We start from the raw sequence: 24,636 nt of genomic DNA, 5'->3' as shown, positions 1-24,636 counted from the left end.
CTAGAGTATCAGTCTAATATCATTTAATAATGAGATACTTTGCGCCCCTCGTCCTCCTTGCTGGCCTCGTCTCCAGCAAGCCAACGCCAACAGTCCAGAATGCGACTCTCTACCTGTGTTCTGACAGCACTGCGGCAAACTACAATCCTGCCACCACACCTATTCAGGGGTATATATGCTCCTAATGTCTTATAAATTATAATAAAGGAATCAAAAACTCACATAATAGCACCACAGTTTCGGCTACTACCTCGGAAACTACCTCTCCACAAACTTTGTGAACCGCGCCCGGGGCGGCCGCTCCACCCGCTCTTTCATTAACGAGGGTCTCTGGGGTCAGCTCCTCGACATGCTCGTCCCCGGCGATTACGTCGTGATTGAGATGGGCCACAACGATAACGGCACTCCCGGGACCGGCAGTGACGTCGGCAAGGACCGCGCCGTGGTTCCGGGGATTGGGAACGAGACTGTAACTGTGACCAACTCGACCGGAGCGGAAGAGGTGGTTCGCACGTTCGGTTCGTATCTGAGGCAGATGATTAAGGATGTGGAGGACAAGAGCGCCACGGTAGTGTTGAGTGGGATGGTGCCAACTATGAGTTGGTCCAGTGACAACAAGACCTTGGCGACGGTGTGGCCGTTTACGGAGTATGCGAGAGCGGTGAGTGTTTCTGTCTGTTGAGTGTGGTTATGAGATTTGCGTGCTGACTTTGGAATGAAGGTTGCAGAAGAGCAGAAGGTGCCGTTTGTGGACCACACAAAGTACTCGGTGGCGAGACAGCAGGCACTGGGATATACTGCTGCGAAGGCTATGTATCCTCTTGATAACACCCACACCGATGCCGCAGGAGCTACACGTAAGTTGCCACATCTGTAAAAAAGTTCAAATTGAACCAACGGCTGACATGTCTGTTTAGTTAACGCGGAGAGCTTTGTCACGGCGGTGAAGTGCGCAAGTGGCAAGTGGAAGCTCAAGCAGGCCCTCTTGGGCAATAACCCGAACGCAACTGCTGTTAATTATCCATGTGCATAGAGTGCTGGAATCATCTCCCTCCGTATTTAGATGTAGAAATATGATGTGTAAATGTATTATCGGTCTATAAATATATTTGAAGAAAACAAAGACCCGCCCGATGTGTGATGGTGAGGAGGAAGAGAAGGAAGAGGAGGAGGAGAGGCCCTTTCTCTAAATATATATACTCAAGGTTTAAACGCCACATGTACCCCGATTCATTATGCCAACTAGCCTTACTCTGTAATAAACCGAGTGATAAACCACGACACCACGCCCCACCAAACCCGCAAAACGATCATTACCTATCTGCCCATTTCCTTGGCAGCGACCCAACACCCGCCGCCGCAACCACTGATAGATCAATTACAGCAGGGTGCTAAACTTCATTCTCTATATCTAAGGGCGATCCTACCGGAGTTGAATTTGAGGTTGAACTTGAATGAAGCATCCATATACAGCTTGCATCTTGGATGAATCCACAGGATAACCTAATTGTATTTACATGGTAGGTAATTTAGAAGTCCTTGATTGTGAAAAGGTGATGGATGGTTTACAGGATAATTTAAATGTTCGAAATTTTGCAACACGCTTGCTTGGCACTGTTTTACGAAGATGCTTTTTCGTTGTGGTCTAGTGAGTGACATTGCTATAGCCATAAGGCTACATGCAATTAATGAACTAAACAAAAAGAAAAAAAAAGAAGTGAGTAAGTTAGTGAGTGCACGCTAATCCCTATTTTCTAAAGAAGGGGCGAAAAAGAAAGAGAGAAAGAAAAAAACCTAAAGTCTATCATTTCACATTTTTCATAACCTAAAATCTATATCACAAAAACTTAAAAAGGGAAAAAGGAGCAACCCAATACACAGCCAAAAATCTAACTCCACGGCAAAGCCCCATAATCCCCCGCCACCGAATCCATCTGCAAGAATTCCGTCAGTGGGAACCCTTCCCACATCATCGGATCCGCCAGATCAATTCCCATCCCGCCCCACCCTTCCATCAACTCTGCCCCCGGACCCAGACCCGCACCCGCACCCGCACCCGCACCCGCACCCGCACCCGCACCCGCACCCGCCCCTGCCCCATACCCCACAGCCTCCGCCTGTGTAATAGTAGCAGCAGCAGTAGGGGCCATCTCTCTTTCCCTCTCTCTTTCCCTCTCGCTCTCGCTCTCCCTCTCGCTCTCCTTCTCTCTCTCTTTCTCCCCTCTACCCACCCTATCTACCCACCCCTTCAAGCCCATCACAACACCTTTCAACCTCCCCGCTGCATGAGACTGGTCGCCCTTGATCACATCCCCAAGAAACACCACACACCGGTCCACATACCTTCCAAAGCCTATATTGCCTGTACCGCCCCTGAAGATCATCTTTATAAGTAGCCCCACCGAATACCCCATCTCAATGTAAAATAGGGCTGGAAGCCTCCCCGCAAACGCCGGCGGGAACGACAGGAAAGTGTCTAGACACGCATGCACGGCCGTCAGACACGCGACAGCATGCGGAGGTGCTGGCGGCGGCGGGTTGGCGGGTGCCGGAATGATTTCGGAGAAGATGAATGGACGGACTTCTTCGGCGATATGTTCGGCGTGTAGGAGGCGGTCGTAGAGGTTCCTAACAGTGCATTGATGATATAGAGATAGTGCGGGGGTCATGAGGGCTGCGGAGACGGTCTGGTGGTGCCAGGTGTTGAGGCGGCCTAGATAGTCGGTGAGGATTGTGTGGCGGTGGACGGAGGTGATGTCAGTTGCGTCCATGGCAGCGCAGTACTGATCTGCTATGTGCGAGATCTGAATCCAGCGGGTGAAGTTCCTGTCGGTTGGTACGATGCCGGGGGTGGTGATAGAGGCTGTCTCAAAGAATTCGATGCACTCGCCCATGTACCGTGAGAATGGCAATAGGCAGGGGCGGCGTAGAAGGCGGGAGCTACTGTTTAATTGTTAATTCAATTTGCTCTATACCATGAATTGAAAAGATTGTGAACAAACTTTGAGCACAGAAAGTAACAAGATAAAAGCGCCCTCCTAGACTCGGGCAGCGCCGTGTCACTATTAGCCCCCCAGATCATAAACCTCCAGCCCGCACTGACTGGGAACTGCTCATTCAACTGCTGCTCTTCTTGTGCGGCCGAATCCTGGGGAGGTGGCGCCCTCTTAATCCCATGGGGCTTTGTGAGCGCAATATCATGAACCATTACGGCCGCCATGTGTATAAATTGGTTGATATTATTCCCGCCATATGTATCGGGGGATAATACCACAATATCGATATAGTGAGGGCCTGCACAAGCTCCAACGACTTTACGCCGCGGCGGATGATCTGCTCGCAGTAGCTGTTGAGTAGCTCGTGCTGGAGTGTGCTCTGTAGGTTAGCACCGAATGTTGCGGAGGAGGCGGCGAGAATGGCGAGAAACACCGTGGGCTTTTGGCGGCGGGTATCGTCGGATGTGGCGGAGGGAAAGACAACGCCGGGAAAGACTGGCGATATGGTGTTGATGTAGTGGGAGTAGATACGGTCTGCGAGCTCGATGCTAATGATGCCGCGATCTATCACATCCCTCTTTAGATACTTGACGGGGTCAACGGCAGGAGCGTGGGGTAGTGGCCCCGGAGGGTGCACGACCAGGGCAGGAGGAGCGTCATCAGAAGAGGTATTTCCCGGCCCACCAATTCCTGTCCCCTTCTCCACTGCGTCGAGGCGTTCCGTCAGCTTTTCGACCTTCCTCTCCAACTCAAGTACCCGCGAATCTGTAGTCTTCCTCCGCTTTCGCGAGTACGAGTTGCTCACACACTCCCTGCTGGCCTTGAGACAGCGGCCACATGGACGCGACGGGTCGTTGGGGTCAATGTCGCAGCGGACCTTGTGCAGACGGCAATACTCGCAGGCTCTGGCGGGCCGTTGAGTATTGGTGGTGGTGGCACTGTTGGCTGCCGGGCTAGGGTCCGTGCCGGACGGGGAGTGTGAGCCGCCGGGGGAGAGGTGCTCGTAGTCCATCATTTGGGAGAGGGTTGGAGTGATGCGAATGAGAAGTTGGCATCGCCTTTCTGTGCATGCACTCAATGGGACGCATAGAGTATATGCTGGTAGATAAAGTCAGGAGGTGAATCTATTAATATGCGGTATCCTTGTATGTATTGTCCATGTATCTTGCAGTAGTAGTTGGCACCAGCACCAGCACCAGCACCAGCACCGGGGGTGAGGGGGAGGGTACTGAATATGTTATGTTGATGCAAGGTAATTAATAATTGAAGTGGAGCAGCTAAAGAAGTTAAAGGAGACGTACTCCAGAAGACGATGGATGATTATGATGATGATGATGATGATGGTGGTGGTGGTGATAGCAAGTCAAGAAGGAGCAGAAGTCTAGATCTCCCTATTCCTTAGCTAGGGTAGAAGCTCAATGCCAATCTTGTTTTGTACTGAAGCCAGATCAAAGAACATGCAGTACGATACAAACGGTTCTCGCACTGACATGTACGCGAGTGCTGCGTATCATGACTCGAGTGAGGGTTCGGCACCTGGCGCCTGGCGCCGTTGTGCAACACTTGCCCATCTAAGCATTTCTACTACTCAAACACTGGGCTGTGCAATCCTTTAAGTGTTTTGCTTTTGATCACCACTCGACCCAAACGACGTCGTTCTAGGCCCGAGCTGAGTGAACACTCTACTTCTTCCGCCTATCATAGCTATATGGAAACCTCAATACCAGATCCTACATGATATATCACCTGCAATAATTGCTAGCCTCTCCTCCGCCAAGCTCAAAGTTGAACAATATTTCCAATGCCTAGCAATCTAAAATAGCACTATCAATTGCAGAGCACCACCTAGCATCTTTCCTGGTATAAATATTGTCCTCGATCACATTTTCCTCCCCGATCCCAACGGCTGTTACTCCTCGAGAAAAAGTGCAAATTCGCTTAATCAAACCCCATCAAATTCAGCAGCCTCCCCTACATATAGGCCAAAGTGCAGCCTGTCAGGCTGTTAAAATTGAATTTTTATTTATTAATCCAGCTGGTTGGGTACTGTGTGGTACCACTCTGCTATCTAGCTTGCCTACATCCCTCCCTGTTAGGCCCCCTGAGCATGGGCATGCTACATCGAAAAAATTCTTCTGACCCCCGGAGGAATACAAAACCACTATATATTGACAATGCTATGCCCCCCGCCGCTAGAAAAAATAAGCCTTCTTCGTTCGACCCGTCAATTTGTCTGCCGAGAGTTACTACTACTAGTATTCTGCCTATTACTGAATAGTAATCAGTATTTTTTTTGCTTCATTTCCGTATTTCACTCGAGATCGTTATTATGGCAGCTGCTACAGCTACAGCCGTAACAGCCACGCCCAGCACTCTTGCTGGAGTTCAGGCTTCGGGGCGTGAGTACCCCCACAATAATAGTTCACTACCTTTACCAACCAACTTATAGCTAACATCAACAATCAGACATGACCGTCAACTGGTACGCCCATTACGATCCGTCATTTCCCACTGCCATCGTCGGCGCAATCCTATTCGGGACCGTGGGCTTTGTGACTTTATTCCAGTTTTTCCAGAAACGATGCTGGTTCTGGTGGCCGCTAGTACTGGGGACAATGAGTGAGTTTTCTTCCGACTATTCTAACAAGAATAGGTTACTTGGAGAAGTTCTGGATAGCTAATTTTATGGGATTTAAAGTGGAAATGGCGGGTTATATCGCCCGTGCGCCGTCCTCTAAATATACCGATAATAAGAACATGTACATCGTGCAGCTAGTCATGATCATGTAAGTACCCTTCCCAAGTCTTATAATAATACCTAAATACATATACTAACAAACCCCCACAGCCTTGCCCCCGGAATGTAAGCCCCCCACCTTCCATCTCCCAGTACATAAACTAACACCCCCCAGCATGGCTGCCGCCTGCTACATGGCCATGGGCCGCCTCATCCTCCACATCACGCCGCCTAGCCACCTCCGCTTCCGCACACTCTGGGTCCCCGCACGTTTCATCACGCCCACCTTCGTGCTCTTCGACATCCTCTCCTTCGGCATCCAGCTGATCGGGGCCTCCGTGATCGCCTCCGCCTCCATCGCCGACTTCGACCGCGCCCAGCGTGGCAGTCGCATCGTCGAAATCGGGCTCGCCGTGCAGCTTATCTGCTTCGGCTTCTTTTCGTTTGTGGCGGCAAGGTTTTCGTTTGTCGCGAAGAGGTGGGAGAGTGCTTGGCCGGGCAGGGAGTGGCTGAAGTTGTTGTATGCGATAAATGTGGCTTGTGCGATTATTTTGGTGAGTGGCTTCTCTGTGTGTGTTGACGAGAGGGGAGCGAAGGAGATAGCGCTAATGGGAAGGGGTGTAGTTGAGAAGTATATATAGGATGATTGAGTTTGCGGGGGGCCGAGATGGGTATGTTAGGACGCATGAGTGGCCGTTTTGGGTGTTTGATTCGTTTTTTATATGGTGTATGTCTCTATCTCCCTTCCTTGCTTCCTTCATTCATGTGAAGACAACTGACCACTAATGACTATCTAGGCGTGTTGGTGGTCTTTACGATCTTCCATCCGGCGGACTTCCTTCCGAATATCGGACTACGCAAGACGGTTGTCAAGCGGACCGACGTTGAGGGTACCGGCGGTCACGAGATGTTGAGCTCGAGGATCTCGGTAGCTAACTAGAGCTACATTGACTAACTAGAGCGGGGTTTGGCGGGGTTTTAATTCGTCCTTTGAGTTCTCAAGATTTTCCTATATATGTATTTAATGATTAATACGACACTACCAATGATTTATTAAGCTGTTTGGTGGTAACGTGTAGACAAGCTTTACAAAGAAAACAGTGACCAGAATTGCCATCATGAGATATCACTCGGTCACACGCACCATCCCCGAATTCTGAAGCATGCACTTAAGCTTCATGCCCGAGTGGACAGCGAGTATCCATGACTACCTTGAGAGTCTTTAGATTACTTGTCATGTTCCACCATAGGCGCGGTGTTAGCTAATGCAAGCTGTGTGTGTGTGTGCGTGTGAATGAGAGAGTGTGTATAGGGAGGGGGAGGGGGGTTACCACAGCCACCCGCACTCCATCATATTTAGGACTGTAATCTGATAAGCAGATAGTAAGCATAGCCAAGCCTGACAAAACTTAGCCAGACAAAACTTAGCCAGACACACAATCCAGCAAGCTCCGGTAGTGTAATGGTAGCACACCCGTCCGTCGATATACTAGATAATAAATCCCGACTGGGTAGCTTGAGGTTCGATTCCTCTCCGGAGCGTCATTCTTTATTTTTTTTTTTTTTTTGGTGGTTGTGGCTGCCGTGTGTTAAGGGTTATTTTCGAGGGTTTGGTTGAGTGCCCAGTTCTGTGGAGGGGGAAGGTTAGGGTTTGGCTGTAGATTGTTCTGTGTGCCCGAAACTACATGTACCTACTGCCCGAGCTGGCATATGAAATCATTAGGAGTTAAGTCGAGTACATCCCAGCTCTTTCAGCGGGATATCGGGTTTTGTATTTCTGCTTACATAAAAGCCTCCAGTTTCATGCTAAACTATCATTTCCAGTCTCCCTGCCTGCCCTAGCCCACCAACACCCGAATCCAACTACAACGCGCGCGATCGATGGTGGAGGACCATACTGCCCGGATTTTATTCACCCCACTCACCACTCTCAAATCTCTCCGGCTCGTGCTCATGAACGGCCATTCCGGGTATGGCGAGGACCATGATACTTGCTTGTCTAGTAATTGACGGTCTAGACTTTTATCGAAAGGGACATGCAAGACTATACGCTTGAAAGATAAAATTGATGGTGTGACTGAGCATTAGCTTAGGGAAGCTTAGGACATGATGGGACCTGCGTGTGTAAGTCATAGACCAAAGTTTGGTCTCGCTGGCTGTTTTTCAACGGGCGCTCAATACGCAGGTACTGGCCTCCTTTGCGGACCGGTATAAGAGAACGGTATCCTCTAACGACTCAGCTGGCGCGCATATATTTATCTGGAGATATCATCGCGCCGTTATTAAAGGCCTAATCGCTCATAGCCGGCGTTTCCCCTGCTGAATATTATATCTAACGGGTCTTCTTTAGAGTGGCTGTCTACGATACATTCGATTCACGAGCACTCTACTAGAGTCTGGTCTCCTCTAAAGTCTAATGTACTTCGAGCAAGAACGCATTCAATCCTCGGGTATCCACGGATACATATAGCTGCATCTATTCTTGTCGGAAAAGAAGGGAATCAAAGGAAGCATTCTACATACCACCCATCTCTCTAATACCCCTTAATCTTCTTCACCTCCACCCTACTACCCCCCTCCTCCCCCTCCCCCTTCTTCCTCTCCCGCTCCGTCAATAACCACTTCTTCCTCATCTCCAACAACCCAAACTTCTTCTTCATCCCATAATCCTACCCCCCACAATCAGCACTTCCCCCTCTCTCCCGCACGCTCCCCTCCTCCTCCATCCCCCTCAGGAAGAAAAACACTTACAAAAGCCCCCTTCCACAAAAACGTGCTCACAAACCACGCCATCTTCGCAAAGTGCCCGCGCCAGTACCACAGCGGCTTACGCCAGTCGGGCTTCATGACTTGGCGCACGACGGCGCGCGCGTAGTCTGTTGCCGACTGCGCGTTGACCTGTGAGTTTCCTGCGCGCGCGCGGAAGTGGGATATGATTGGGAGGTAGAGAGATGCTGTTTGCGTTGTTAGTACGGAGAAGAGGAAATGAGGGGGGGGGGGGGGGGGTGAGCGAAGACAGACTGGAGGGTAGAAACGAACTGGCTATCGAGTGCCGCGCAATGTTTGAACTGATGCCGCCGGTGATGACCTACTACCTATCAGCACCCACCTCGCCTCACAGCGCAGCTTGTGTCTAAACGTACCGTTATAACCTTCACCCTAATACCCCACGCCTATCAGCTATATCCCACTACTACCACATAAAACACACTACATACCCAAACGGTGCCAACTCAACCCTCAAACAATCCGCATAGCTATGCAACGCCGCCTTACTCGCGCCATACGCACTCCCAAATACATATGGCATGACGCCCGCAATCGAGCCCACATTCACTATCGTGCCGCCGCCCTCCGCTGCGATCAGCAGCGCTACAAATTCCTGCACCATGCGCATCACGCCGAAGAGGTTGGTCTCGAACATGTCCTTGACGACCGTGTCAATCTCAAGGTCTGTTGCTGCCGCGATGCGGGAGTAGCCTCTGGTTCACATGTGCTCTAGTTAGCTCATTGAGCAAGAGGGGAAGATATGGGAGGAGGAGGGGTGGGATACGCATTATTAACAAGCACGTCCAGCCGCCCGCCAGTGCGTAACGCAATCTCGTCACGCACGGACTGGATATTTGCGGTGCATGTCACGTCAAGCGGGAGGATCTCGATGCCGAAGGCGTCTTCGAGCTCGATTACGGTTTCGAGGCGGCGGGCGGTAGCGAACACGCGGTATCCTACGCACACATGTCAGCTACGACTATAGCTATACATGTAGTTACACTAGGCCACTACAATGCGGTACCTTTTCTGTGGAACTCCTTCGCCAGCTCTCCTCCGATGCCGCCAACGCCGGCTCTAGACGTGGTTGCGTTAGTATATTTACCCGCAGAGAAACATGAGCAAAACAATTAAACACCTACCCGGTGATAAGGACCGTTTTACGGTCATCCACTGATTCGCCAAGTGTAGAGGGCATTGTGAGTGGTTGTTTGATATTTGTTTTTGTAGATATATGCTGTGAGAGGTGAGGGTTTCGCTGATGAGCTCACCACCGCGATAAGGATAAGGATCAGCCCTATCCTATCAGACGAACCGTGGCCTGTGGCCAAGGGTCTGCCGAGACCCGGGCGCTGCAAAGTAGATTAGCGGGTAGGTTACCCGGGCGGAGGTCAGGACCTGTCACTCGGCTTTCGGGGACTAATTAACATAATTGAATTCACTCAATAGGGTAGCTGTACTATTACATAACCATAACTGTTCAATCTATGCATCAAAATGATCACCATTAAGTCTTTTACCCCTATCTCGCTTGTTCAGGATCTGCACTAATTCCAAGCAAAAACAGTGTAGACTTACATGTAATTGTATTTGAAAAATATGGTACAGATAGGTTGAATTGAGAGAGCCAGTCAAGTTGATATTTCAATCGATCTTGGCCCAAGTCAGTGACTTAAATTTCACAATCGATAACAATGATCGTCCTTCATCTCGCATGTACTTGAGGTTAGCGCGCGCGCTCTCACTTATTCAAGATTAGGAATAAAGAAACTTCTCCTTCATTTGGAGTGCATAGGTTAGATAGCGTGATCGATATCTACACACGTTTTTGGAGTGAAACAGGAGTTCAGTATTGATTTTTTGTGCTATGTGAACCACAGGAGGAAAGCTCAAGCTCGGTTCATAAAATTTAAAGGTATACGTAGACAAGCTCGATTATAGCATGAAGATGAAGCATGAGAAGAATTAAGAAAAGCGGGACACAAAAGAAATAGTCAATAGGACACATGCACACTAGCTACTACATGTAGTAGAGACACGGTACACAATGCGATCTGTCCTGGTCTGGCCCCTTTGATTATCTGTTCACTGTATTACCCACAACTATCGAGTCAACTAGTCCGCCTGTGCCACAACGTGCGAGACTATCCAAATTCGAAAAGTCTCCGTTCATATATATATTATCACTCGATAAGGACAGTTTTTTATGGTATACGCGGTACATGTGCCTATATTCAGCTCTTCTCTGTGATATAGACTATAGAGAAACTAAATAATTACAAGCAACCCACGGCCGTGGGGTGCTGGGATATTATAATATTAGCCAGAAGGAAATCAACAGATACGTCGTTATCCTCTTTAATTCAGTGCTTATGGGCCAAATCTCGTTGAGTAAATTCAAATCCCGCCAAGTAGAATCAGGTATTTATCATCTTACCAGTGAAGTCGGGTGTTGGTAATTATATGATCACCATACCCGCTATTCCTATGGTCGGCCACTACTATATCGAAAGATATTCGAGATAATCTTGTCTGTGAAACCAGCCGTGACACCGTATACTGCCCATAATACTTATATCTATGGTGGTGGCCTGTCGGTTAGTACCGCTTTGGTTGTAATCCTCCTATTAATATGTACCGTTATCTGGAATTCCTGTATACATAAAAGGCCTATTTAACCGATTACTTGATGGAACCCAGCCCCCCGCCGCACTCGAGTAGTTATTTCTGCTCACCGGCCCGGGCCCGGGGTTAAGGGAGATATCTGTTATGGCAAACCCTTATTGTCGTGATGACTCATAATTATACAACTAGGTATCGCAGCTTGAGACGTTAGTAGAGGGAAAGCACAGATAGAGATAGTGCCTATGTACGATGTTTCAGATGAGCTATATATGGTGTGTTTGAGACTTTGAATAGTGATACCGTACCGCGGGTGAAACTATGGCAGCGGGTCGATTGCTGTGGGGGTCCTTGATTGATCATGAGATGGAAGGCGAAATCCAGCAAAAGTAAAGAGATGCCATGGTAGAGTTGGCAGACAGCTAGGTTCGGGCTTTCGGGATACTTATATTCAGCGTAGCTGCACATGTGTGTTTAAGCTTTAACTTTCCGTTAGCGAAACCAAAAGTAACGACATGGCCGCTATATTACTAGCAGGGGAGACGTCGTTTATCTCAAATGTACATGCACTGCGCTGGTTGGTCTGAAATCTACATGATATTTATTCGTCGAGCACATGTGTGCACACATTATCACTCGAGGTCTTAAGACCCTAATGCGCACGTCCATCCATCATGAACGATCATTCGACCACCATCCAAACACACAGAAGTACCAACCTCAACTAGAATCTATTTTATTCTCTGGCTAACTTAAATGATCAATTAATCGAATTCAGGAAATACTTAGTTTTGAGTAACAAGCTCAGCTCGAAAACCACCATGCGCAATAACGAGCTTAACCAAATCCAGAAAGCCAGTGGTACTATTATTCAGCGCCAAGCACACAGCTTCTTAAATCCGTGTTCTGATAGCCCTGATATGCTGACAACGAGATACATATGTCGGACATGAACCCTGTCGATCAGTATCATGATGGTGGGCTAATGAAGCGGGGGAACGGCTTGCCTGCTCTGCATGCCCCCCCTCCCCCCCCTCCCCCCCTCCCCCCCACACCTCTATATAAAAGTCCAGCAACATCAACACCTCCGCACAAACCACTTATCAACTCCCACTCTCACCAAACATCATCTCCAATTCACGGCTTCAGAACATCCAAATATGTCGGAAACAGACCAGGGAGTGACCGAGTTCGTCTTCATGCACGTTGCCGAGGGCTCGCAGCCCGGCGAGGGCCATGAGAACTTCTTCGGCACACCTAGAGCACCGGGCTTCCTCAATGCCCGCTACGGCTGGCAGGTTGAGGACCCCAGTGTGTTCCACTGGATAATAAGTACGCAACCACTCCATCCACTCAACATCCAATATATATATCTACATTCCATACATAAGAAGTGGCTATAGGTATATAGCTCATCAAGCCAGTTAAACTAACGGCCAATCTTATCAGACTGGAGAAGCCTCGACGACCACAAAGCTTTCATGACCAGCCCTGAATACCCTGCATTCGTCCAGAAGATCACACCCTGGACATCCAACCTCTCGCTCTTCCACGCTGCGCTGCACCGGCACCCGCCTACCGAGGTGTTTGAAGGATTGACCACGGAGCTGGTGAAACTGCACCTGAAGGAGGGAGTAACGAAAGAGGAGATGACGAAGACATACCATATTTTCGAGGAGCGCTTGAAGAATGCAAAGGGATATCATGCCCATGCTGGGGGGTGGTCGATCGAGGATGATAACTGCGCGGTCATTGTCATTAAGTGGGATGATAAGGACGCGCATACGGATTGGGTAAAGTCGGAAGAGGGGGAGGATATACTTAGAGGGAAGGAGGGGCTTCTGTGTAATGTGGATAAGATTGAGATGTGGCATATCAATGATGCTGGTCCAATTACCCCCCCGGAGTAATTCCTTAGGAATGGAGTTCGTAATTGGACTGTTCATAGAGCGTAGATTACATGTAGCTATTATTTTACGCTCCAAAACCGGACAAATTCCAGGTCTGACCATGAATACTGCCTCTTGTTACTCTCCTACTTGGTACACATTTAATGGCGGTATTATATGTAGTTGTGGGTGCACAAGCACTTTATGTGTGCATATGAAATTCTCTACCTCAGGTACTAAATCATCCTTTTCTGTTAAGATATTCGCAAGGCTTGCATGTCTTTTCCCAAGATGATAGCTTTAGAGTATATCCCGGAAAATTGATATTAGATGAAACCCACGCAATAATGTGCTGCACAACCAATCAATGACACCCAAAGCTCCAAAGACTTACAGAGCATCTTTAATTATGGCAACCCAACTCTCAAGGCTAGGTATTACTCGGCGAAGATACTAGAGAATGTACGTCATATGTGGCCAAAGAGCACCGCATGTACTATATGTGCTGAGTAGCTTTAGTTGTCATTAAGAAGCTCTGTACTTAAGTCGAGGAGAACTATATGTGCTCTCTCTCTCTCTCTCTCTCTCTCTCTCTCTCTCTCCACTCATTATCATCGTTTTAGGAGCCGTCCGAAACGGAGCTATGGTTGCTTGAAACTCCGTTCTGGCGGAAACTCTGTTCTGAGAAAATGCGTTGTGTTTGGCGGCCCATTTTACAGGTCCATAAAACAACGTTGACTCCATGAAAACGAGGTTTATAGTAAGCAAAACTTCTCCGTATTCCACCCGCTAACGGAATATGATTGAAACGTTGGCTTCTACTGAGGCCGGCTCCCAAACGGGCCCTAACAAGTCAGAATCAACCTCCCGAGTGACAAGTACTATCGAGATAGGTACTCAATAACCTCATAACTCGAAACAAGAAAGGTCGATGCTGGTATGATACCGCTTCCCTAGGGACGGTGAATACATGTGCGTATGTCGCATCTGCAAAAAGATCATATTGATAATACATCATACCTCCGGCCTGGGTCGAGTAGGTTTTAATCCCGCCAAGACTTCCGTTATCGAATAGCCGAACTCCAACCTTAAAGTCCCCGTGGTCGGACGCCTTCCATACGTCCGGGTGATTGACGGTGAAGCCAGATCCGGATCTAGGCTGGGTGGCTGTAGACTGAGCTTAAGGCCTAGTAGTGGTGTTTGTGTAGGAATGGAGAACCTCAAGCTGTAGGTAAATGAAGCTCATCTCATGGCCATGGAGTTGAGCTGCCTCGGTGCACTAGACATCATGCCTAATGCCGATCAATCTATTGGTTAGCGCCACAACCGCACCTGGAAAAATTTCAGGCATCATGTCCGGCCGTCCAGACGAGTGATTATTCATGAAGAAATGTGGACGCCCGCGATGAGAACATAGACGAAAGAACGGCCCACAGAGTTATATATAGAGCGATTTGAGATATGGGAAGTTTTTTCTTTCTCTTCGTTCGACTGCAGCTGGAAATGGAGGAGGGTCGGTCGAGGGCCCCCGCTGGCTGGCATCTTGAGAAACGCTCGGGATCTCCACTTCCGTGATGTGGACCCGGAGAACCCTGCGATACAGCTGTTTCCTGTAGAGGAGAGGAGGAGGGTAGGGTGCATGTAGGTACAGAGAGAGATAGAGAGAGCTCCATCACATTCACAGGATCGGGGAAAGGTGAGTTGGAAACGGGTATCGGCCAGTATATCGAGCATGCAAGGAGGTCGAAAAGCTTTTTCTCCCTGAGACACAGCGACAAACGAAGAGACAAATACTCCACAACAGCTCCGGTGCAACATCGAGTATGTAGAATAGAGTAATGAAATCCAGTCTCAAACGCAGCGGGTAAAAGCCATACCTAGATAAAACTACATCATATCCAGTGCCACTGCCTCCCCATTGCCAATTCCCCAATCGCCGGAATCCGGGCACAGGAAAAGGTCTACTCGGGCTAAACTTACTGGCCCCCCGAGCCTAAAGAGCTTGAAAGACAAGGCAGGAAGAGCAAGAGGGCATCTCGATCCCCAAGCCGGTAGCTGACTCAGCAAGGGTTCTTCTCACTTCCGAAACCGCCCGCTAGCGTGGCGAGTTGGCTGGTGGCCGCCGGGCGCTTCCTGTGTGCCGCTTTGCGCTTTTTTTTTTTTTTTCCCTCTTACAACTACTAACCCCCTTCCTCATTTTCTCGGGTCTTTCCTTTTTGTACTTCTTCCTCTCTCTCCTCCTCCTCCTCCTCCTCCTCTCCTCTCCTCTCCAAACCATTAACCCTCTCTACTCTCTCCTCAAAAGTTTTTGAATTTTTTTGTTTGAGAAAAGAAAAAGAAAAATGTCGAAAGCCGTTGAAGCCGTTGTCAACCCCCCTGCTGAGCAGAAGCTCTCAGGATTGGCCCTCTACTCTCGTTTCGCCTTTGCTGGAGCTGTCTGCTGTGGTGTTACTCACGGAGCGTTGACCCCCGTTGATGTGTAAGTCTGAACATCTTTTTTTGAGTATTTTTATCTGTTTTTCTTTTTTCTCGTGGGGTTGTGGGAGTGGGGGAAGTGGCGTGAGGGTCGAAGGGGAATGGAAGGGGAAAAACCCCCATCATGAAATGGCGCAAGAGAGCGCAATTTTAGATGGCCGAAGAAAGAGCTAGGGATCAATTGCGAACGAATGATCGGGGGTGTTCATAAAAGAATCCTCTGAATCGATTTTACAGAGATATTTGAGAATGAAGTATCAGTATGAATTACATCGCTAACATCATTCTACAGCGTAAAAACCCGTATCCAGCTCGACCCCGCCAAGTACAACAAGGGCCTCATCGGCGGCTTCAAGCAGGTTGTTCAGAGCGAAGGTGCTGGCGCCCTTTTGACCGGTTTCGGTCCTACTGCTGCCGGATACTTCCTTCAGGGAGCCTTCAAGTTCGGAGGTTACGAGCTTTTCAAGCAGCAGGCTATCAACATCCTCGTGAGTTTTCTTACCACCCCCCCTCAATTACCCCCCCCCCCCTCTCTTTTACGCACCCCCGCGGATAGCTTGAATGCGCCCGATTTCCGAATTGAGCCTAAACTCTAACAACTATCCCAAATAGGGTTACGACACTGCCCGTGAGAACCGCACCGCCGTCTACCTCGCTTCCTCCGCTCTCGCCGAGTTCTTCGCCGATATCGCTCTCTGCCCTCTCGAGGCCACCCGTATCCGTCTCGTCTCCCAGCCCGACTTCGCCAGCGGTCTCCTCTCCGGATTCTCAAAGATCTTCAAGAATGAGGGTATCGGCGCTTTCTACTCCGGGTTCGGGCCCATCCTGTTCAAGCAGGTTCCCTACACCATGGCCAAGTTCGTCGTCTACGAGAAGGTTTCCGAGATGGTCTACAGCAAGATCGACAAGTCGACTCTCAGCGATGGTGCGCAGACTGGTGTGAACTTGGGAGCTGGTTTGGTTGCTGGTATGGCTGCTGCTGTTGTCTCGCAGCCTGCCGACACTATGCTCTCAAAGATCAACAAGACCAAGGGACTTCCCGGTGAAGGTACTACCTCTAGGTTGATCAAGATCGCCAAGGAGCTCGGTATCAGGGGATCCTACACTGGTCTCGGTGCCCGTTTGTTCATGGGTATGTTTCCCCCGCATGGCAGTAGTGCCAATGATTATTGTTATTATATTTCAATTGCTAACACGATGAATAGTTGGAACTTTGACCGCTGGACAGTTTGCCATCTACGGAGACATCAAGAAGGCTCTCGGCGCCGTTGGCGGTGTCGAGATTGGAAAATAAGCGGGTGGGAAAAGTCTTTTTTCGGAGAATTTAAATATTTGTAGCGTCTACTGTTCTTGTTTCTGGCCTCTTGTTTTTTTTCTTTCTTTTTCTTTCTAGGGTATGGGTTAGAACTACTTTAGAACGTGCGGTTGCGTGTGTATTAAATAGACGGTTAATATATATCCCCGGCTCTCGATTGGGGGCGCGGCGCTAGACTTTGGAGAATCATGATCATTGGCTTGATTGAACTGAACCTTGGGGGAGTGAGTCGAGTAAAGTGTTTTATCTATTTTGACTGGGAAACCACCTGAGAGATTCTAGAGGGGTATGCCTAAAAGGAGTTGTTTACTTTGCGCTGTTTACTTCAAGGTACACCACAGCAGAGCCCACATAACGATGCCGATGGCTGGGTGTTATCATGAATCCACACAGTGTGTATGGCAGCGGGCCAGTACCTAGACGCAGGACGGCCGACCGTTCAACTTTGCCAAGAATTGAGTTGATTTGGTAGGGTTTGAGGTAAGGTTTGAGTTGAGTTGGCAATTCTCCGACATTTGATAAACCAGTTGCAGGGGTTACCCTGTGCCAAGCCCAACCAATCATAGTCCAGTGTCACCACACTTTCACCACACCATCCATGATCCACCCACACCTTTGACAATTACCACTGACACCACTGGCAACGCAACCAATGTCCGAATCAGTAACCGAAAATACCATCCTTGATCTGAGTGCAGATTCAGCCGTCATCCAAGCCTGGCTGGCATTGAAGAACTCTAAAAAAATCAATGGCTGGTACATTCACCCCAGAATCGTTTCCTACACCAGTTTTAAACGCAAACGGAACGAGATTGCAGCAATCAAACGGAACAGCACTCTCAGTGACGAATATCTTGAGCATCAAATTGCAGACTTCGAAAGGCCATGCACCATCCAAACTGCATTCACCAAAATAATCAAAAAAGGCACTATCTACTTCATGTCAGGCCCAATTCACGATGCCCATCAAATCAGGAGTGAGAAATTGGACCCGGATTTTCATTCATTTGTCCTCATTTACTACAATAACATCGTCGTTCTTATGGATCCAGAATACAGCAATGCAGACAGGGTGGAGAAGTTGGACAAGAATGGCGAAAAAATCCTGATGAGGTTTACAAAGATTGGTGGTGGGCTAGGAGTTGCAATTCCGTTGATGAGAATGATAAAGAATAAGTACAAGGTTGAGCAATGGTGGATGGGGAAGGGTACAGATCTGGCTGCAAGTGACGGTACCAATTGCAATAACCTCACACAAGATATCATTCTCAATGTACTCAAAATCGACGAAAAAAGAGAGGTAGATTGGGCTGCATTGGGCTTTGAGGAGCTTACCTGTTAGTTACTTGTAATCAATGTAAAACATTCAAGAATAAAAGAAATTAAACTTAAATAAATGATATGTTCCAAGTTTCGTAATTGCTATACAGTGACGTGCAGCACCATGTTCCGGAGTCGAAGCTAAACCCTGGGAATTAAAGTAGAGCTATTATACTTAGCGTAGAATATATATATTGAATAAAATACCAGCTAGGTATTCTTGTGGCCGCGTGGTTAAGTGGGAAGCGGTACCTGTTACTATTGTAGTGGTTAGCATACAGCAGGTTCAACACTATGTTCCGGAGTCGAATCTAAACTCTGGGAATTATAATAGAGTTAGATTAACATGCATTGAATGTATATATTGAATAAAATACCAGCTAGGTATTCTTGTGGCCGCGTGGTTAAGTGGGAAGCGGTACCTGTTACTATTGTAGTGGTTAGCATACAGCAGGTTCAACACCATGTTCCGGAGTCGAATCTAAACCCTGGGAATTATAATAGAGCTAGATTAACATGCATTGAATGTATATATTGAATAAAATACCAGCTAGGCGCTCGTTAGGCCGAGTGGGTTCGCGGGAAGCGGTACATGTTTTCATGAAATAATTGAATTATACGCTAATAAATGTTATTCCATGCATGAATTTTGGCAATTCTTGGCAATTCTTGGCAATTCTTGGCAACTTGAATCGCAATTCTTGGTAGTTTCAATTTCATAACAGCGCGAATTGTGTGATATAATACTCCATCGTACTAGTAACATGAGTTGGAGTCAAATCTAAGGCCTGGAAATTTTAATAGAGATAGTATAGCCTACGTCTGAAGTATATATAAAGAATAAAAACGCTAGCTAGGCCTGTTGTCATGTAGTTGAGCGGCGATTTGAATTTTAGTATAATGGTGATAGTTACTATATATTGAGATTTACTCCTCGGTACCATGTTCCGGAGTCAAATCTAAACTCTGGGAATTATAATAGAGCTAGATTAACATGCATTGAATGTATATATTGAATAAAATACCAGCTAGGTACCCTTTTGGCCGCGTGGTTAAGCGGAAAGCGGTACCTGTTACTATGTATTGAAGTTTACTCCCCGGTACCATCTTTCGGAGTCGAATCTAAACTCTGGGAATTATAATATAGATAATAGACTAAGTGTTAAATGTATATATCTAATAAAATACGGGCTAAGTGCTCTTATACCCGAGTGAGTAAGCAGGGTAGCTGTAACTGTTACAATGATGGTAGTCACTATACAGCATGTTCGACACCATATTTCGGAGTCGAGTTTAAACCCTGAAAATTATAATATAGATAGCATACTATGTGTTAACTATATACATTGAATAAAATAGCAGTTAAGTATCTTTGTTGCCGCTTGTTTAAGCGCGAAGCGGTACCTGTTAGAATGGTGGTGTTTACCAATAGTAGGCTTAACAACATATTTCGGAGTCGAATCTAAACCCTGAGAATCATAATATAGATTCTTTTCGAAGAGATGAATGTAAATTGAAAAGAAAATACCCGCCAGCTATAATCATTGTAGTATTATCTAGCGCTAAATTTACGACAATTTCTGGTATTGGGTGGATCCATAAAATTATACATAAATAATAATTATAAAGAATCTTGCAACAACTACATTTGGAGTCAATATAATCTGTTTATATATACAAATCAGAATATGTAATGTCTTCAATCGTTATACATTATGGAATTATGCCGCTAGCTATAAGCGCTACCGTGCTTTAGTGGTATGTAATAAGAGTGGAATTAATGCTCTTGGCTCAACAGTTGTCAAAGCAAACGTGATCTCCAGTTCAATCTCACACAACCCCCTTTGCACAAAGCCTACAATAATCATCAAATTTGCCTTTTTCAGATAGAAATCATGTCCAAATCTGACACTGAATCAATTTCTCAGTACCCTCCTTCTATTTCTATGCAGGATCCAGATAGTCATTCTCAAATGAATGATTTGGATGAAATACCTCCTGCTAGAACCTCTTCTGTGCCCGAAGCCTTTAGACCTAAGCGACCAGAAACAAATTCTTGGATATGGGAGCATAGAGAAAGATATATGGGGTGTGACAGATATGGGAAGCAAAGTACTAGGTGGAAATGTTGTTTATGTGAGTACTTTTAGTTACCTGAATTTTATTAGAATAATATTAGTGGATTGGGATTAACATTTGTTTTGATCATGCCCTGATCCTGAAACCGCGAAAAATTATTCAATAACATCAACAACCAATTGCTTGGATCATTTAGTAACAAAGCATGGGTTCTTTCGAAATGGCAGCAGACTCCCAGATCAATCATCAGAGTCTGGGAATCATATAGCACAAAATCTCCGAAATTCTATACCAAATTTGGTATTTAATTCCAAGGTTTTCAAGAAGCTGCTACTAAGATATATTATAATGTTTAATATACCATTTGCACAGGCAACTTCTGTGATGTTGAGAGCAATATTTGCATATTGCTGTGCAGTTGTAAGTGGTCACCACTGATGTCACATACTTAACATACCAGGTCCTAATAGATGATATTAGAAAGCCACATTTACAGAAATCGGCAGAGCTCTCCCCAAATCCGGATCCACTATATCACGTTGGATCTTTGATTCATTTCAAGCAAACAAAGAAGCTGTTAAGCTAAAATTGAGTGAAGCGGTTTCCTCAATACATTTGAGTTTTGATCTTTGGACCTCTCCAAACAATATGTCCATGATTGCTGTTGTTGGATTTTGGCTGGATCAAAATGCTACTCTACGACATGGGCTACTAGCTCTGAGGAAAATGCTGGGAGCACATACTGGTGATAACCAGGGGTCTCTAGTCTGGGGAGTTATTACCGAGTATAAAATTGAAAAAATACTCGGATATTTTACTCTAGATAATGCTAGTAATAATGTTACAGCATTGGACTATATTGGAGTGCAAATCAATTCCAGTTATGAGATCCAACTCAATAACCCTGTCTTCAATACTCAAAGCCGGTTCAACAGATGCTATGGTCATATTTTGAACCTAGTAGTCAAGGTGTTTCTCTATGGCAAAAAATCCTCCAGGCTGGCCAACAATCGAGTGGAAAAAGACAGTATTGAGCAAGAGAACCGTGAAGTGGAAGAGTGGAGGAAGGTTGGACCTTTAGGGAAATTAAGGAATATTACTGTTTGGATTCAGAGATCCCCACAGCGACGGGCCGCTTTTGCGGAATTGGTGGAGAAAATGATGGCTGGTTCTGGGAAACAGGCCAGGCAATTGATATTGGGCAATGTTACAAGATGGACGGGTGATTATGACGCACTTTCTCGAGCTCTTGAATTCCGGCAAGCAATTGATTTGCACTTTCAAATGCTCATCATGGATGATCCTAAAATAACAATCTCCAATGATCGCATAACTTCAGATGACTGGTCAGTACTGCAAACAATTTCCGGAATTTTAGAGCCATTCAGGGAAGAGACTCTTGCTCTGGAGGGAAATAAAGCTCAGGGTTCGCTTTATGAAGTTTACCCATCACTCCAGGCATTAACAAATCATCTTGCACAAACAAAATCCAACCTTGCCCTTCAACATTCCCCTCTACAAAGATCACTGTATCTAGCAATCGAAAAGTTCAATAAGTATTATTCCCTTGAGACACTCTCACCTATTCTTTGTGCTGCCATCATTTTGAATCCAAACATGGACAACTTCTTTGCCAGTGAATCCGGTTGGGGTGGGCGTCCAGATTGGGTATCTCATGCGAAGTATCTTGTTCGTCAGCTCTGGATTACCAATTACAAGTCATTATCATTACACCAACAAAAGATTTCTACTCCAGATTCACCAAGAAGAAATCAAAACCCGGCAGCCATGGGCCCACCAAAATCAGTACGCAGCTTCAAAAAGCCAAAAGTTTCTCCAAGAATAGACATGGATGAAATGGACCATTATTTGCGATGGTGTGAGCATAATGAGGACGAATTAGAGAATCCTATTCAGTGGTGGATTAGCAAAAAGCCAACATATCCCAAGCTATCTATTTTTGCTCTGGATACTTTTTCTGTACCAGCAATGGCAGCGGAGTGTGAGAGAGTTTTTAGCAGGTAAGTTAGATATATTCCTTCAAACAATATAGATAACTAACACTCAAAACAGTGCAAAGCATCAAATTACCGACTGCCGTAATAGATTATCTGAAGATATAATTGAATCAGGAGAGTGTCAGAAATCATGGGCAAGGTCAAGCCTGATAGCTTTCAAGGTAGCTGATGAAATGAGTAAAACATTGGAAAAAGCGGAGCAAGATGCTTTGGTATTGGAAACAATATCCAATTAGAGTATTTGTACAACTTATTGGGAATTATTTGTACTATCATTATAGTAAGTGTTATTTCGCCGCAATACAAGGCCCAGAAAAATATCTAGCGGGTAATTTATTTAATATGTACATATAAAACATAATATTCTATCTATATTATAAACCTCGGGGTTTGAATTCGACTCCGAAAGATGATGTTGAACCTGCTGTATGCTAATCACTACAATAGTAACAGGTACCGCTTCACACTTAACCACGCGGCCACAAGAATACCTAGCTGGTATTTTATTCAATATATATATTCTACGCTAAGTATAATAGCTCTACTTTAATTCCTAGGGTTTAGATTCGACTCCGGAACATGGTGTTGAAATTGCTATATGCTAACCACCATAATAGTAACAGGTAGCGCTTCCCACTTAACCACGCGGCCACAGGGATACCTAGCTGGTATTTTATTCAATATATACATTCAATGCATGTTAATCTAATTCTATTATAATTCCCAGAGTTTAGATTCGACTCCGGAACATGGTGTTGAAATTGCTATATGCTAACCACCATAGTAGTAACAGGTAGCGCTTCCCACTTAACCACGCGGCCACAAGAATACCTAGCTGGTATTTTATTCAATATATACATTCAATGCATGTTAATCTAACTCTATTATAATTCCCAGAGTTTAGATTCGACTCCGGAACATGGTGTTGAACCTGCTGTATGCTAACCACTACAATAGTAACAGGTACCGCTTACTGCTTAACCAAGCAGCTACAAGGATACCTAGCTGGTGTTTTATTCAATATATACATTCAACGCATGTTACTCTATCTCTATTATAATTCCAAGGGTTTAGATTCGACTCCGAAAGATGGTATCGAGGAGTAAATCTCAATGTAAAGTAACCCTCACCATTATACCAAGTATCAAATCGCCGCTCAACTACACGGCAACATGCATATCTAGCGGCTATTTTCTTCTATATATACTTTGCACGTATGCTACACTATCCCTATTAAAATTTCTAAGCCTTAGATTCGACTCCGACTCATGTCACTACTATGGACCATCATATTACACAATGCGGGCTGTTATCAAATTGAAACTGCCAAGAATTGCGATTCAAGTTGCCAAGAATTGCCAAGAATTGCCGAGATTCATGCATGGTATTTTATGCAATCCGGCACAACAATTACAATTACATTTGTCAAATCACAAACCAAACCTTGGCATCAATTGATACAGATGTCCACAAACGCCCGGCTGCCCGGCTCAGTTGCTGGCGCCGCTGCCTAGACGTATCTTCAACGGCCTGAATGAATTGGGTGACCATCTCACGATCCTCACCAGTAACCACTTGCAAGTACCCGCTGTGCTGTAGAGTACTGTGGTTGATGGCCTAACAATGCGCCAATCACACCCCCGAGTGTGCCTGGGACGTTCTTCTTGTAACCGCCCCAACAGAACAAGTGTCAACTGCAGAAACTGTGATGCAGACATCGCCGTAACCATGGCAACCGCAGCGAGGGCCCGTGCGCGTGGGTAAACAACTCGCAGGTGTCAACAACAGTTTAATTTGGGGGGGGGGCTTTTTCTCTGCGGTGGTGCTGTTCTTTTCTTTATTTTCAGACAGAGAGACAGACAGCATACATCTACATCTACATCAGGCAGACAGACAGACAGACAGACGCACTCCTCCTCCTTGCTTACCCGCTTCTATTTTTGATCAGTGACATCTGTCTTCACTGTGAATCCTCTTCTTCTTTGTCCGTCACACGCAATCACTCCTCCCTGCCCTGCCCTCCTCCCCTCCTCCTGCTCCCCTCCTCCGCCGCATCCGTTCTCAACTGCAGAGCTGAGAGCCAAAACGTCCCCACCACCCCCGTTCTCACACTAAAACCCCTCCCCGCAAGGAATGCGCTGAAACAAAGTTTTAACGTTGAACTGATTGACACGACCTGTTTACGACCCTTTGCATTCCCGTCCGCCTTCATCAATCACCCACCCTACTCCATTTTCACCCCTTTATTTGTCTGCAAGCTACTCGAATCTGCGGGTACCCTCGTGTTTGTCTAGAGTACGTACATACATATCCTCTTTTCTTATTCCCATCTCTCCTACATATTCTCAACCTTACCGCGCCTAGCTCTGCAGAGCAAATCATTCAGTCATCCAGATACCCCCAGAAGACATCCGCA

At 46.5% G+C, this 24,636-nt stretch overlaps 8 protein-coding genes across 8 annotated transcripts; 6 read left to right on the top strand and 2 right to left on the bottom strand.

Moving 5' to 3' along the window:
* Window positions 1–29: 29 nt before the first annotated feature.
* LAJ45_03914 (uncharacterized protein) lies at window positions 30–1,033 on the top strand (the record flags this gene model as incomplete). Its single annotated transcript, XM_046113496.1, has 4 exons — window positions 30–169; window positions 238–661; window positions 722–857; window positions 918–1,033. The coding sequence occupies 4 exons, from the start codon at window positions 30–32 to the stop codon at window positions 1,031–1,033; spliced, it is 816 nt and encodes a 271-aa protein (XP_045973225.1).
* An 856-nt stretch (window positions 1,034–1,889) lies between these two features.
* LAJ45_03913 (uncharacterized protein) lies at window positions 1,890–4,011 on the bottom strand (the record flags this gene model as incomplete). The annotated part of the gene is made up of 3 exons (XM_046113495.1): window positions 1,890–2,943; window positions 3,003–3,164; window positions 3,272–4,011. 3 exons carry the CDS (start codon window positions 4,009–4,011, stop codon window positions 1,890–1,892), a joined length of 1,956 nt encoding a protein of 651 aa, XP_045973224.1.
* Window positions 4,012–5,325: 1,314 nt separating this feature from the next.
* LAJ45_03912 (uncharacterized protein) lies at window positions 5,326–6,673 on the top strand (the record flags this gene model as incomplete). Its single annotated transcript, XM_046113494.1, has 7 exons — window positions 5,326–5,395; window positions 5,463–5,615; window positions 5,695–5,782; window positions 5,845–5,859; window positions 5,909–6,287; window positions 6,358–6,460; window positions 6,531–6,673. The coding sequence occupies 7 exons, from the start codon at window positions 5,326–5,328 to the stop codon at window positions 6,671–6,673; spliced, it is 951 nt and encodes a 316-aa protein (XP_045973223.1).
* Window positions 6,674–8,267: 1,594 nt separating this feature from the next.
* On the bottom strand, window positions 8,268–9,700 carry LAJ45_03911 (uncharacterized protein; the record flags this gene model as incomplete). The annotated part of the gene is made up of 8 exons (XM_046113493.1): window positions 8,268–8,402; window positions 8,485–8,687; window positions 8,755–8,821; window positions 8,877–8,892; window positions 8,952–9,215; window positions 9,287–9,458; window positions 9,527–9,579; window positions 9,645–9,700. The coding sequence occupies 8 exons, from the start codon at window positions 9,698–9,700 to the stop codon at window positions 8,268–8,270; spliced, it is 966 nt and encodes a 321-aa protein (XP_045973222.1).
* Window positions 9,701–12,284: 2,584 nt separating this feature from the next.
* Window positions 12,285–13,034, top strand: LAJ45_03910 (uncharacterized protein; the record flags this gene model as incomplete). Its single annotated transcript, XM_046113492.1, has 2 exons — window positions 12,285–12,456; window positions 12,574–13,034. 2 exons carry the CDS (start codon window positions 12,285–12,287, stop codon window positions 13,032–13,034), a joined length of 633 nt encoding a protein of 210 aa, XP_045973221.1.
* A 2,321-nt stretch (window positions 13,035–15,355) lies between these two features.
* On the top strand, window positions 15,356–16,782 carry LAJ45_03909 (uncharacterized protein; the record flags this gene model as incomplete). Its single annotated transcript, XM_046113491.1, has 4 exons — window positions 15,356–15,492; window positions 15,781–15,976; window positions 16,101–16,620; window positions 16,694–16,782. The coding sequence occupies 4 exons, from the start codon at window positions 15,356–15,358 to the stop codon at window positions 16,780–16,782; spliced, it is 942 nt and encodes a 313-aa protein (XP_045973220.1).
* Window positions 16,783–17,455: 673 nt separating this feature from the next.
* Window positions 17,456–18,145, top strand: LAJ45_03908 (uncharacterized protein; the record flags this gene model as incomplete). The annotated part of the gene is made up of 1 exon (XM_046113490.1): window positions 17,456–18,145. One exon carries the CDS (start codon window positions 17,456–17,458, stop codon window positions 18,143–18,145), a length of 690 nt encoding a protein of 229 aa, XP_045973219.1.
* Window positions 18,146–20,850: 2,705 nt separating this feature from the next.
* Window positions 20,851–22,456, top strand: LAJ45_03907 (uncharacterized protein; the record flags this gene model as incomplete). The annotated part of the gene is made up of 2 exons (XM_046113489.1): window positions 20,851–22,223; window positions 22,276–22,456. The coding sequence occupies 2 exons, from the start codon at window positions 20,851–20,853 to the stop codon at window positions 22,454–22,456; spliced, it is 1,554 nt and encodes a 517-aa protein (XP_045973218.1).
* Window positions 22,457–24,636: the final 2,180 nt, after the last annotated feature.

Source organism: Morchella importuna, assembly GCF_003444635.1.
Source record: "Morchella importuna strain M04M26 chromosome Unknown Morimp01GS009, whole genome shotgun sequence".
Classification (NCBI taxonomy): domain Eukaryota; kingdom Fungi; phylum Ascomycota; class Pezizomycetes; order Pezizales; family Morchellaceae; genus Morchella; species Morchella importuna.
The sequence above is the reverse complement of the archived record's forward strand: the minus strand, read 5'-3'. Positions and strand labels throughout refer to the sequence as shown.